We start from the raw sequence: 14787 nt of genomic DNA, 5'->3' as shown, positions 1-14787 counted from the left end.
TGGATGGTGGACAGAACCGTCATTGTTTAATATGAACGCTGGTACTAAAATTTGGTTAGTCTGTGCTAGGTCTTAGGCTTGCGAAAAGAATTACAAAACTGGCTTTGCGCAAAGGAACCATAGCTATCCTTTGAATACCCCTATCATGTGCATTTCTTGCTGTGGTGGCTTGCTGAGTACGGTTGGTACTCACCCTTGCAAATATAAAATTAATCAGAAGTGGGAGATGAAGCTTCGGAGGATCCCTATGCCTACTACCAGGAGGGAGATGAAGACGATGGCGCTCAGTAGGTCTTAGTTACGGTCGTTGCCTGTGGCAATGGCATGCCGCTGCCTGAATTCCGCTGCCTCATCTATTTCTGCTTTTGGATGTATTCCGGACCGCTCGGTTCGATGATTTAAGAGAATGCCTGCGGGCTTATGATGTAATAATTAGCACTAGACTCTCGTGTATGTGCTTTTGGTATTTCAGCTATGAACTCGTGTGTACCAGACTACTTGATCCAGGGAAATGGTACTGTTTACACGAATGATTCCTATTATAGAAACGGGGGTCCACAAGAGGACAGGGAGTACCTGTTTTCATATAAGAAGTAGAGAGTTGGCCCAGTTTTTAAGGGAAAACCGGGTTCGAAAACCTCACAAATGCACGGTTAATTGGGGAAAACCAGCCAAAGCCCCACACGAGGAACATAACATGGCACAAGCAGCAGCACTACTGAAGTTCGAGACATAAGTCATCGTTGCCAAGCTCATAAGAGCAGCTCTGACTTCTTATGAACAAACCTCAGACTAGGGGACAAATGATAACGCAGAGTAGGGTCTTCTAAATGAAGTCTCCAAGGAGGAAGAAAGCATTCGAGATGCAAGCAACGTCCGTCCGAGAATTGGAACAAAGTTTTCACCCGAAGAAAAGGAGAGCAAAGCGATAACGCCTTCAAGAAGGGGATGGCGCCCATAGGAGTCAACGTTATCAGCTATAGTCAAAGACTAAGCAGGGCTTTTGCTTAGGCTCTCGCTCCCTACCAACCACGAAACCAAAGCCGCCATAAGGCTACACAACACCTTAGACGCTTCCAAGGAGAAAGAAGGGGGTTATCGTTGCTGAGCTTGCCACCTCAAGCAGCTCCGACTCCACCCCAACTCAAACCCTGATGGCTATGCCACGGGAGCTTCGTTCACCACACGACTCACTGCTGCAAGGACTTTCAAAGCGCTGACAGAGTGGGCAACCTCATGATCTTCACCAAACAGAACCTTCCAACCAGACCTGCGTCTCTCTCCTTAACATGGGCACCCCACGACTAGAGTCTAGGAGCAGACCAGTCTAAGAAGGGAAGGGGCTCCAAGGGACGGGAGGAGGGAACATCAGCTAGTCGGGAAGAACCCTTGCCGTCAACCAGGTCACTGACCACACCGCTGATCTTCGTGTCCCACGGCTATCCAACAAGCAGATCTGCAACAACGAACGACCCCTTAATGCGGCAATTTCACCAATTGACACCTGTTGCGTCCATCCGGCCAACCTCCCGGCCACCTGCACCTCCAACTCCTCAACTCCCCCAACTCCACTTTCGTCAGCCTTCTTCTTCCAGAACCAGGATGGAGGCGGCTAAATTCGGCTTAGGACCGGCTTGACCACCCCCTCCAATTAACTCCGTCATCCCGTCGGGCTCCCCCAACACTGCTGGCCAACTCCTCCTTCGGCGCCTCATCCAGCTCCTTCCACCAGCCTTCCCCCCTTCCGCACCAGGGCAGAGGCGGCCAGATCCGGTTTAGGCCGGTGGACCGCCCAACGCGCCGCCTCCATCGATCTTGCCAGTTTATATAAACACCTACCCTCTCCGTCCAAAAAAAACCTAATCCTAGTTACAAACCTGGACATATACGTGTCCAGATTCGTAGGTAGGGTTTATCTTTTTTTTTTTTTGTTGGAACGGAGCAGCACATCAGTATGCTTGTACAGTGTTTGGACAAAAAATCACGTCGTCTTATGGACACAACTATCCAGGGCAGTGGGGTTAACGATAGGGGCAGTGGCCCCCTAATCAAGCGCCATGCCAGCACAGCACAGCACTACACCATCGTGATACACGTGATACCTGCCATTTTAATCTTATTATATATACATGGTTCCATGTGGCACCACTAACTATGACCTACTGTACTCCCTGCTAATCCCAAGTAATCGTGTACTATACGTGTAATACTCGCAACTCACGTACTATATGTATAAACTTCAACCGTCGTAGTAATAGTTAAAGCACAACTTGTGTTTTCAAATCCTTCCCCTGTCTTAAATTAATGTAAGGTGAAGGGAGAGTTCGTGATCAAACCATTTGGCCATTTGCCATAAACTTTGAATTCGATCTATCCTTGCTTCTGTAGTTCTGTCTCCAGAGGAGACAGTTGGACCATGGGAGGCTGTATTACAAAAACATGTTATTTTAAATTTAAGCTATAGTATATAATCATAATTTTCATAGTAAAGAGACAACTGCTATTTAGTTTAGCTGATCATTTTGAGAAAAAAAAACACACACGTGAAATCAGGCCAAGTTCCCTAGTTTATAGTGTTTTTACATACTCCTAGTATACAAATACAATCATCATGACATATGTTTATTATTGCTTCGAGGGATCTGAACCTGTTCAAAATAGTCAATTATCGAGGGCTAACACGACATGTCCCAATATAATCAAGACAAAAGCTATTGTTGGTTAACTGATTATCGACAATATTTATTATATATGATGCTCTCATACCTTACAAGATTTATCATCCATGTCTATAATTATTCCACGTAAGTATTTCGCTGTGCCTGACGACATAATTCCATGTAAGTTTTTCGCGTATGGTGCTATATATTACTACTAATGTTCTAAAAGGAAACTACCATTTCTCATCTGCCACTCATTTAACTATATACTAGGTTCTAGTATTTGTTTGAGCTTCTAAGCAAAAAAAAAAGGCCAAAACTGAAAAAGAGAAACAAAGAGACAACTTTTATATCATTCTTCTTTTATAAAAGCCACAAACCGTCCACACTATTAAACCAAAATTAAACCAAAAGCTAAACCAAAAGCTAGTTTTAATACTACTTTATATGTTTACGTGAATTAGAGTAAGAAGTCCACCGAACTTACTTGAAAGTCATTGACTTATTAAGAAAACAGTTTAAAATTCTAATCCCAAAAACTTACGAAAAAAAGAAGTGTTTTATTGTAAGTAAAACCTATTTTTAAAAAGTAATCAATTTTTGGCTATGGTGGTGTCCTTTTCTCCTGAAGATGTTTCATTAAGTTTTTTACGCAAAACGAGATGGTATTAATGTATGATTGATTGAGTTTTAATTATTACAAACTTGAAAAATAGACTAATACAATATTTTAGAGCAACTTTCATATAGAAAGTTTTTGCACAAAACACTCCGTTTAGCAGTTTGAAAAGCGTGCTACAAAAATCTTAATCTTCATCCAACTCTTGTTGGAGAAAAGAACGGGACCTATATAGCCTAGACATAAACTACTCCCTCTATCCTATAATAAAAGACGTGCACACATTCCAAGATTCAACTTTAAAAACATTTGATCAACAATTATTATAATATAAATTAAATTTTATTTGTTAAAATTAATATCATTGGATTGACATTCAAATTTACTTTAAGATGGTTATAAATTTGTTATAATAAATCTTATAGTATATGAAAAATTTTAAGTGAGAAATTTTAGATCAAGTATTAGTTTTGAAGACTATACCAAGTTTGATCATGTCTTATAGGAGTATTATGGAATGGAGGAAGTATATTCGTATATACTTACTGTACGTAGTTAGAAATTGTTTTTTTAAGGGAAAATAGCTACTTTAGTCCCTAAAGTTTCTCTATAGGATCAGTTTAGTCCCTAACCTTTTAAATGGTCCAAAGAAATCCTTAACCTTTATCATAAGGCCTAGAATAGTCCTTGGGTCCACCAAAATCATCATATGGATATGCCATGTCATCATTCATGCAAATTTATGATGAATTGTCCAATATACCCTTACGTATATCATAGAAAAATAAATATAAGGGTGAATTAGGCATAACCATAGGAAAAAAATACTTCTTTTTTCACCCTTTTGAGGTATATTTTTGCTCTTACATGTACCATATATTTTTTTAACTTTTTTCTCTTGTTTTTTATTTTCCTATGTGTAAGGGTAAATTGGACAAATTATATAGATTTTGCATAGAAATGTGACATGGCATGTCCATGTGGCGATTTTGGTGGGACCAAGGACTATATTAGCCCACATGACAAATTTAAAGGACTTGTTTGGACGCGATTTTGGTGGGACCAAGGACTATATTAAACCACATGATAAATTTAAAGGACTTATTTAGACAATATAAAAAATTAAGGACTAAAATGACCCAGAAGCGAAACTTTAGAGACCATATTAGCTATTCTCTTTTTTTTTTTTTTTTTAATATGCCTTCATGTCCGTGCCAAAGAAAAGACGAGAAGGAAAGCGGATGGGGGCCGCGTGGGGGTTCCACGTCATCTGTCTGGTCGGTGGGCCCGACAATCCGTAATTAAATTACCAAACTGCCCCTCCTAGCCAAAGCCACCTCATCCTCCTCTTCATATCTCTCGCCTCTTCCACGCGAGAACGCATCCTTCCCCCGTTCTCTCCTCCCCATCTCCAACGCACGCACGCGCCACCACCACCACCTCGACGCCGGCGGCGACGACCACGGCGACGGCAACGGCGGCGGCGGCAGAGAAGCCCTCCTCATCCCCAAGGTTAGCGCCTCATCGCCGCATCCCCATCCCCTTTCCCACCACCTCTTCCTACGATGGATTCGTCGTCCCCACCGAGAGACCAGATCAACCTCTGCTCCTCTCTCGTTCGTTCCACGAATCTGCTCTTCGCTCGCCGCGGGTTTCCCTGGGGTCATTCCCTGTTGCTGTTATTGTTTCGGATTTTGGAGCGCTAGTTTTTTTTTTTTTTTTTTTTTTTGTTTAGGATGGAATATTGTTTCATGGAGGAGGAGGAGAAATCAGGGGAGCGGCGGTTACGGGTCACGGGATTGGATTGTTCGACTCGAGGTTACGGGTTGCTACTGCGGGATTGGGTTGTTCGAGTGGAGGTGTGGGGTCTCGCTTCGATTCGCTTCTCCGTCCATTTGATCGGGGGAGAGAAAAATTTTTCAAAATCGGTCGAATCACGAGTCCCTGTCTCCAATTGCGGTGGTACGGGGTGATGATAGGGATCGATTTTTGGTCGTTTCCTCCTTGGGTTCTTCCTAACACTACAGATTCGATTGGTCTGGAGTAGGTTTCAACTTTCGTCAGCCACAAACTGTTTGTCCGCGAGCACGGCGTCATTGAATTGGCGAAATAAATCGATCAATCAATCAATCAGCGTTGGTCCCTGACCAGTCCGTCCTCGTGTCCAATGAAAAGCTTCCGATGGATGGATGGATTGGTTGGAAAATCTCATTACGATAGCTCTGGAGTGCTTCATTAGTTTCATTATATTGTCCTTTTGGATTTGTGGACATACACTCTAATGTAGGTTATCGTAAACATGAATGAATGCCGATTAGCTTGCTCCCTTGGTGGTGTTCCCCTCTCGTGCTTTCGCTGTAACCAGCGATTGCCGGTTGCCTTCGGTTAGGTAGAGAGAACTTGATCTGTTTGAGGGTATTTTGATTTACGAAGTACCTACTTCAATCTTGTGACGTTTGTTTGCAATCATGTGCTGAATGTCTAGTTATGTTTAGGGGGACCTTCTTGTTGTTGGATTAGTGCGACTTAATTAATCTTCCCTTTCGTGATACTGTCACTTTTAGTTGGAAAAGACTGCCAGGTGCCAGCTAACTGTTCTTGTACTGCCAGCACGACAATTCTAGTGCTCTCCTTCTGCATTCAGTTTTATGGTTTTTTTATTTCCTGTTTTGTTGTGCTTTTTTAATACATCTTGAAAGCTTTAGCCTGACTAAGAAAATGGTTTCATTATTTGCAATGCTTATATTATATTTGCACTAGCAAGAACCATGCACTTGCTATATTTGTTGAGCAAAGGGACATTGGCACCTTCTAAAAACGAACATATTTACTTCTATTCATTATATCCTTTGGCCAACCTTTTTGTACCTGCTACTGTTGTCTCCTGGTTAGGAAGGTGGTACTGATGCACATTTTTTAATGTGCCGCTTAACAAAAGGCTACTCATTGTTACCTGGCATAAGTACCATAAAAGTACGCTCTGCCATGGCACGGAGATTTTTTACTTGTAAACGGTGTTGCCTATGTTATATATGTTTGATGTTTTAACTTCGTTATTCATTCATCTTAAGAATGTTCATGCCACCTTTTACTTTATGAAGTGCTGTTCAGTTTTTTTCCTCCCCCAGTGACACAAGAAAGGATTCTTATCACTAGCTTTTCGCACTATTTCTACCAGGAACCTTATGTTAACATGTTTTCTTAGAGCATGAGAAGTAAATATAGCATCATCTTTGTACTTGTGTATTGACATGATTCTTTTCCCCCTAGATGGACAGCCATAACTCAGCACCTCCCCAGATTGCTGAAGTGAGAATGGACATCTCATCATCTACTTCTGTAGCAGCTGGGAACAAAGTTTGCAGAGGTGCTGCTTGTGACTTTTCTGATTCCAGTAATAGCTCAAAAGATGCAAGGGAGAGAATGGCGTCAATGAGGAAGCTCATTATTGCTGTGATCCTTTGCATTATATTCATGGCGGTCGAAGTGGTTGGAGGTATCAAAGCAAACAGTTTGGCAATCTTGACTGATGCAGCCCATCTCCTTTCGGATGTTGCGGCCTTTGCTATATCTTTGTTCTCTCTTTGGGCAGCTGGATGGGAAGCTACACCACAACAGTCATATGGGTTTTTCCGTATAGAAATTCTTGGTGCCCTGGTTTCTATTCAGCTCATATGGCTCCTTGCTGGTATTCTTGTCTATGAAGCTATTGTAAGGCTCATTAATGAAAGTGGTGAGGTCCAGGGCTCCCTCATGTTTGCTGTCTCAGCATTTGGCTTATTTGTTAACATCATAATGGCTGTCTTGCTTGGTCATGACCATGGACATGGACACGGACATGGTCATGGGCATGGACATTCCCATGACCATGATCATGGTGGTTCTGACCATGACCATCACCACCATGAAGATCAAGAGCATGGCCATGTACATCACCACGAAGATGGCCATGGTAATTCAATTACCGTCAATCTCCATCACCATCCAGGCACTGGACACCACCACCATGATGCTGAGGAACCATTGCTCAAGAGTGATGCTGGTTGTGACAGCACCCAATCTGGTGCCAAGGATGCCAAGAAGGCTCGTCGTAATATCAATGTACACAGTGCTTATCTGCATGTGCTTGGGGATTCAATCCAGAGCATCGGTGTGATGATTGGAGGGGCTATCATCTGGTACAAGCCCGAGTGGAAGATTATTGATCTCATCTGCACCCTCATCTTCTCCGTAATCGTACTCTTCACCACAATCAAGATGCTGCGCAACATCCTTGAGGTCCTGATGGAGAGCACGCCCCGCGAGATCGATGCCACCAGCCTTGAGAATGGCCTCCGCGACATGGACGGTGTGGTTGCAGTACATGAGCTGCACATCTGGGCCATAACGGTGGGGAAGGTTCTCCTGGCGTGCCATGTGACAATCACTCAGGACGCAGACGCTGATCAAATGCTGGACAAGGTGATTGGGTACATCAAGTCTGAGTACAACATCAGCCATGTGACCATTCAGATTGAGCGCGAGTAGGCTTGACCGCTTGAGACAGGTAGGTAGTGTTGATGATAGAACGGATCATCTTCATCTCATCTCATGGGACCAACTTATCAGGAACCTGTTTCACTGGTTTTATGCAGTTACTGTTAGCTCTGCAGTGCAAATCAGATCAGCAGAGTCCAACAATGCAGGTTCATCTGAATGTTAGCTTCTGATGCTGTTTATTACTATAAGTACGTGTTATTAGTACTATCTTAGTCAATTAGGTGAGTTGATGTTAATCAGTTTCGTAGTCGGTTGTATTCACATGGGTGCAGTTTTCAGACAAGTTTTCAGGCACCTGTGAGTACATCAACCTGCCTTCTGCGTCTGTAGTCTAGCGCCCAGCCGTACTAGTTTTTATGTAAATCTGCACTGGCATGGGAAATAATAACGAAGTTTCGTTTGGCTTTATAATGATCTGCTTCGAGCTTTTTTGTTTCTTACATTGCAAACCTACTACTTGTACTAAATAATTCGTGTGCGTTTGCTGGAGTGGGTTTTATTTTTCACAACTCTTATGTGAGCTTAACATATGCTCGTTTGCTTCTCACTCTAGGAGTACCATCATTCAACTAGTCACAGAAAATCAATTGATCATTACAAATAAATCTGGTAAGCGTTTATTTATCCAAATGGCATATGGAACTCCACACAAATGTTTGGTGGTTGGTTTTTTCAAGAAATCACAAAAGAAATGAAATTATATGTCCTGTTAAAGGTTGTTATGTGTTGTTCGTTCTCGTTAAGCAGGAATGTTGTTTTTCTTTCTATGCATTGTTCGTCCTGGTTAAGCAGGAATGCTGTTTTTCTTCCTACTACTTTAAAAACGTAGTCGTCTTCCTTTCGACTCTTTATCGTACGTAGGATGGCTTTTTACTACTTTAAAAAACATAGTCGTCCTCCTTTTGACTCCTTATCGTGCATAGGATGGTGGTTTTTACTACTTTATGAAAGGACCTTGATGTTGCCTAGAGGGGTGAATAGACGATTTTTAAAATAAATGTGGAAGCTAAAACAAAACAGGGTCGGATTGTCTGATATCAGGTCAGATAGTCCTATGTGATCGGATTGTCTGAAATGAGATCAAACTATCTGACCTGTACAACAACAAAACAAACAAGAAACAACCTAAAAGCTCTAGATCCAATCCACACGTAAGGAGGTGAGCTCAACCAACAACAATATTAGTATGGCACAAAGCAATGCAACAAGAAGGTAAAGAGAGAGAGGATATCACTGAGGTTTACGCGACGATGTATTTCCCGGAGTTTAAATCCTTGAGGGGATTCTAGTCTCCGTTGAGGAGCTCGCAAAGAGCCGGGTCTTTTTCAACCCTATCCTCATGAGGTTGTACAACTGCACTCCTCCTTCCACTAAGGGTATCTCTTTCCTTGCGGAGGCGAGATCCGGCCTTCACAAACTTCTCTTGGCCAACCACACGTAGATCGGTGGCCCAAGAACGACACCTAGCCGTCTAGGAGTCCTCAACCTCCAAGAGTAATAAACACCACACAACTCTTGGACAAATCCTAGTGCTCAAGATCAAAAGAAACACACACTAGGCTACCAAACTCCAAATCCACACACAAAGATCCAAGTCACAAAGAACAAGGGGGATTTGAGATAGAGAGGGAGAGAGCTCAAAAATCCAAAGCACTTAGCACAAAGCTCAACCCAAAGCAAGATTGGAATGAAATCAGTTTGGGCAACCCTAGAAAAGGGTTGGTGGGGGGTTTATATAGATCCCCCAAAATGTGACCGTTGGAGGGGAATCTTTCAGCCCACGTCGGAGAGTCCGATACAAGATCGGATAGTCCGATATTTTAAACCTCCAAGGCAATAAGAAACAGAGAACGAAGTTCCATGAAATTTCGGACTTTCCGAAACATCGGACTATCTGATGTTAAATCGGAGTATCTGATATTTTAGAAGCAAAAATTTCGTCCTCAAACAGAGACTCAAGTTCCATGAAATTTCGGAGTCTCTGTGTCATCGGACTATCTGATCCGACATCGGATACTCCGATACTTAGAAAAACTCACTCGATAGGATTTTTTCAAATCAAGACAGAGAGTGAAGCTCTGTGAAAAATCGGATAGTCCGATACATCGGATAGTCTGATTTCAAATCGGATAGTCTGATGTTGCTCAAGTAAAAATGCAATAACTTTTTACTCCGAACTCCGATTTCGAAGATCTTGGACTCTATGGAAAGCTAGTTTTGTGGGCTATCAAACCCAACATAAAACATGGTCCAAAACCTTCAAGAGATGTTGAAAAACTTGCAAAGAAACCCGGTGTAAGTGTTGTGACAAGTGAAATAACTCGGGATTGAAATTTTGGCTTAGGTTTTTCAACTCACACAAAGATGAAGCATTTTGAGCACTAGTATTCAACCAATTATATGCATGTGGTATCCCTCTTAATAGGACGGCATCCTAAACTCAAATTTGGAAGGCAAAGTTATACCAATAGGAACCTTCACACCATATTGTTTCTTCACTTGGAGGGTTACCAACGTCAAGGTCATTTGATCATTGGGAAGATCTCATCTTGATCTTTGACATTTCATCTTCCATTTCTCAAATGATTAATGTAGATAATCCATGGCTTCAAATGGCATCGCACGATTCATCACGACACAGTCTTCACTCGCCCTTCACCACCGGTTTCGGTTCGTCGGCGCCAAGCCCTTGCTTGCCCTTCACCACGGCATGGTCCATCGCAACTGAGCATCGCTTGCGCTTCACCGTCTTGCCATAGGTAGTCACTTCATACCCGCATCTTCAATATCTTCTCTTTAATTCTCATCCATCGATAAGTCCATTTCCTAGCTTCTTCATCGGACTAATCACTTGCTTATACACTCAATAAGTGCATTAGTCCCTTAATCGTTTTGTCATCAATAAACCAAAACCCACTAGGGGCATAGATGCTCTTTTACTTTAAAGCATAGTCGTCCCCCTTCCGACTCCTTATCGTGCATATGATGGTGGTTCTCTTTCAAGAATTACAAAAGAAATGAAATCATATGTCCTGTTAGAGATTGTTACATGTTGTTTGTTCTGGTTAAGCAAGAATTCTATTTTTTTCTACTACTTTAAAAGTGTAGCTGTCCTCATTCCGACTCCTTATCGTGCTTAAGAGGCTGTGCGCTCGTTTGTGTGTGCGTAACTATAGTAGGATCTAGTACTTTATCATCAATCTCTCACCAAACTAATCTTCAATTATATGGGTTTAACTCGTGCTTTATTCTCAATCCACATTGCTAGCCAATCTATGGGTCTGGCCCGTTGTTAAGTACAGGCATATTACGAGTTTAAAAAGGAAAACAATTAGTTTTCCTTTACAAGTTATCTATTCAAAAACCAGATCTAGGTTATCTTTCAGAAACTAGATACATGGGATTGGGTTGTCGTTGCTACATACACAGGATTTGGTTACAGTAGTCTGTTGACATTTGGAGGCTTGGAGCGGGGTGATCAATGAATGTTTTAGCTAATAGCATGGGTGACGATATAGTCATAACACTCATGCTATTTTATTTTGATAAAAACTAATGCAGAGACCGAGATTGTTCTTAGGCGTTTCTACCGGGATGTATCGGGGTGGGTGCAATAAAGTTTTTATTATCTAAAAAAAGTAAATCTAGCGGTATTAGCTAGCTAAGCTAGCTAGAAGGGGAAGATGTGGTAGCTAAGGTATGACCATAGAGGTCACCAAAGACAAGGTTGCTATGGTAGATCTCATCGAGTTGGGCTCTGAGGTTGGCCAGCTTCACCATGCTGCTGCTATCGACATAGTTGTAGCGTCAACGAAGTGGCTGCACGCTCTAGTGAAGTCCATCGATGTCTCAGCCATGTGTTATAGCTACGATGAAGATCAGGTCAAAGTGTCATGTGGACGCTATGTTCTTAAAAACCTCCCTTAAAATAATAGAGGAGTTGTTTGGTATGGTTTTAGTAGTTGAAGGGTGTTACCCTACCCCTATGAGCATCTCCGACAGACTAGGCCGGCATATATTGAGATTAACGAAATCACCATGGATGTCTTGCTATCGATGGATATGTTGTCTATCATTGAAAGAATAATTAGCTGTAAATGCGAGCACCCATACCAAGCCTAGGACTTGAACCCAGGTGGGTTGTTTCCACAACAGGGAACCTAACGAGCTAAGTTACACTCACTTTGCTTAGGAGTAGGTGAATTGAAACACCGTATGCTATCCTCCCGTTGTCCTATGCGTATAGATTTCCGGCAAACTAGGCCGGCATATCTTGAGATTAACGAAATCACCATGGGTGCCTTGCTATCGATGGATACGTTGCCTATTATTGAAAGAATAATTAGCTGTAAATGCGAGCACCCGTACCAAGCCTAGGACTTGAAACCGGGTGGATTGTTTCCACAACAAGGAACCTAACGAGTTAAGTTACGCTCTGCTTAGGAGTAGGTGAATTGAAACACCGTATGCTATCCTCCCGTAGTCCTGTGCGTATAGATTTTTTTTAAACACAATACAAGTATACACTCACCATTGTAAACATAAGTACATCCTATCTCTATGGACATTCTTGAAAGATTGGATCGGTACATCTTGAGATTGACGAAGTCATTACAAACATCTCGCAATCAACGAGTATGTTGCCTACAACTTAAATAAATTAACCATAAATACGAGTATCCATGTTAAATCTATAGCTTATACCTGATTAGAATAGTTCGACCACAAAGAACCTAACCTCACGATGGCAAGAAAAAAGTTTGGGCCGGCAATGCGATCGTTGGATTCTGATGAGTGCAGCGATTTGTGTTGTGTGGATCGGATTGCTAATGCCGTTGAGGTCCGCGTTTGCGTTTGCAGCATGTAGTAGGTGAATTGAAAACACCACATATGCCATTCCATCCGTTCATATAGATCATTTAATGCAATGGAAACTGGAGTAAAGGCCGTGTTTAGTTCCAAAATAATTCTTCAAACTTTTAACTTTTTCATCACATCAAAACTTTTCTACACACGTAAACTTCTAATTTTTTTATCACATCGTTCTAATTTCAACCAAACTTCTAATTTTAATGTGAACTAAACACAGTCAAAAACTCAAAATCAAAGATGTAGAGGTTCCACCGAGCATGCATGAACAGCGGCCTGGTTCAGTTCTCAACTTTTTCTTCAAACTTCCAACTTTTTCATCACATCCAAACTTTTCTACACAAAATGGCTTTGTTTAGTTCCAAAGTTTTTTTTTTCTAAACTTCCAACTTTCTATCACATCAAACTTTTCATACACACACAACTTTTCTATCACATCGTACCAATTTCAACCAAACTTACAAACTTCAATGTGAACTAAACACACTTGAAAAATTGTGTGTGTATGAAATGTTGTATGAACTAAACACATCGTTTCCAATTTCAATCAAACTTTCAATTCTGGCGTGAACTAAGGCCGAGTTTAATTTCAAACTTTTTCTTCAAACTTCCAACTTTCCCATCACATCAAAACTTTCATACACCCACAAACTTCCAAATTTTTCGTCACATCGTTGCAATTTTAACTAAACTTCTAATTTTGATGTGAATTAAACACACCCTTAGGCGTCACATTGTGACACGCTGACAGCCGGAGCTCGACATTGGCATTGAAGACGACATGGACATGGATGGATGGAAGCGATACAGTGCAGGCCCCCGACACTAGTGCCACAAGTTTCTTCTCCCGGTGTCCACACCTGCATCTGCACTGACTGGCGTACATGGATGGCCCACGCATGCAGGGTAACCTTTTTGTCAACTCAAACCGTGCAGACTTGCAAAAAAAATGCGAGCAAATTGCAAACAAATTTGCAATGCATGTGAGAAGGAAGGAATTGGCCAAAGCAGAATTGCAGGAAAAGGTCTCACCGGCTGCCATTGCAAATTCCATGCAAAACCTTCCTTCCCCCTTTCAAACGCAGAGCCCGCCCACAGCCCACTTTGCATGCTTCACTTTCACACCACCACTGCCTTTAGGCTGTGTTCAGAGGTTGATGTTGGGTGCTAATTTCTCACGCACGTAAAATGGAATGATTCATTAAAGCATGATTAATTAAGTATTAACTTTTTTTAAAAAAAATAAATTAACATGATTTTGAAACAATTTTCATATAAAACTTTTCTTTAAAAAAGAAAAAAAACAAACCATATAGCAGTTTGGTAAGCATGTATTTGGAGAACGAGAGATGTGAGTTGGGAACATCAATGGAAGGACTCTGGCTTACTACAGTATAGTATATGAGAGTAGCAAAATGGCATGTACAACTACTATAAAGCACAACCATCAAGGTCAATGTATGCATTCTTCCTACCACAATCTTTTTAATAAAGTTCCACCATGGATTGAAGAATGTATAATGCATGCTCCACACTCCATTGAAGGATTTTTCCGCTCTCCTATTTGTTAAGGAGGTTCAAATTCAGTTCATACCCATGCATGCAACCTTTTTCTCACTCCACCCCATTTATTATATCATTGCAATAGTGAAGCTATGAACTACAGTGCTCATATATGGCACAGGCAGGTAAACAGTGTCAGTCCCAACCTTATCACAATACACACAAATATGATAGTCCTACTACTAACTGTAATAAAACAGTATGAGCAAATACTCTAGGAGTATTTCAAATGTCAAACAGTAAAAATTTCACTCGGGCCGAGTTTAGATCTAAACTTTTTCTTCAAACTTTCAACTTTTCCATCACATCAAAACCTTCCTACGCACACAAACTTTCAACTTTTCTGTTACATCGTTCCAATTTCAACCAAACTTCCAATTTTGACGTGAACTAAAACCACCCTCACTCCAAAGATCCAAGGGGACAGACAAAACACAAAAGTGCAACAGCATCAGCAGCAGTAGAAGTAGAAGTAGAAGAAGAAGATAACCACTGCAACAGTTGATCACCTTTCTACCACTAGCAGTAAAATCTTTG

At 41.5% G+C, this 14787-nt stretch overlaps 1 protein-coding gene across 2 annotated transcripts; it reads left to right on the top strand.

Moving 5' to 3' along the window:
* Nucleotides 1-4638: 4638 nt before the first annotated feature.
* On the top strand, nt 4639-8229 carry LOC127773780 (metal tolerance protein 1). Of its 2 annotated transcripts, none has more exons than XM_052299956.1 (2): nt 4639-4791; nt 6550-8229. In XM_052299956.1, the coding sequence occupies exon 2, from the start codon at nt 6550-6552 to the stop codon at nt 7804-7806; it is 1257 nt and encodes a 418-aa protein (XP_052155916.1). In that variant the 5' UTR covers nt 4639-4791; the 3' UTR covers nt 7807-8229. The 2 variants fall into 2 exon arrangements, with proteins under 2 accessions (XP_052155916.1, XP_052155917.1); XM_052299957.1 differs by lacking the exon at nt 4639-4791 and adding an exon at nt 5040-5668.
* Nucleotides 8230-14787: the final 6558 nt, after the last annotated feature.

The sequence above is a fragment of the Oryza glaberrima genome, chromosome 5 (assembly GCF_000147395.1).
Source record: "Oryza glaberrima chromosome 5, OglaRS2, whole genome shotgun sequence".
Taxonomy (NCBI): domain Eukaryota; kingdom Viridiplantae; phylum Streptophyta; class Magnoliopsida; order Poales; family Poaceae; genus Oryza; species Oryza glaberrima.
Note: the sequence above shows the minus strand (reverse complement) of the source record. Positions and strands in the feature narration are given on the sequence as shown.

Coding starts and splice junctions, on each gene's coding strand:
- LOC127773780 (XM_052299956.1), top strand. CDS start 6,550: ATGGACAGCCATAACTCAGCACCTCCCCAGATTGCTGAAGTGAGAATG.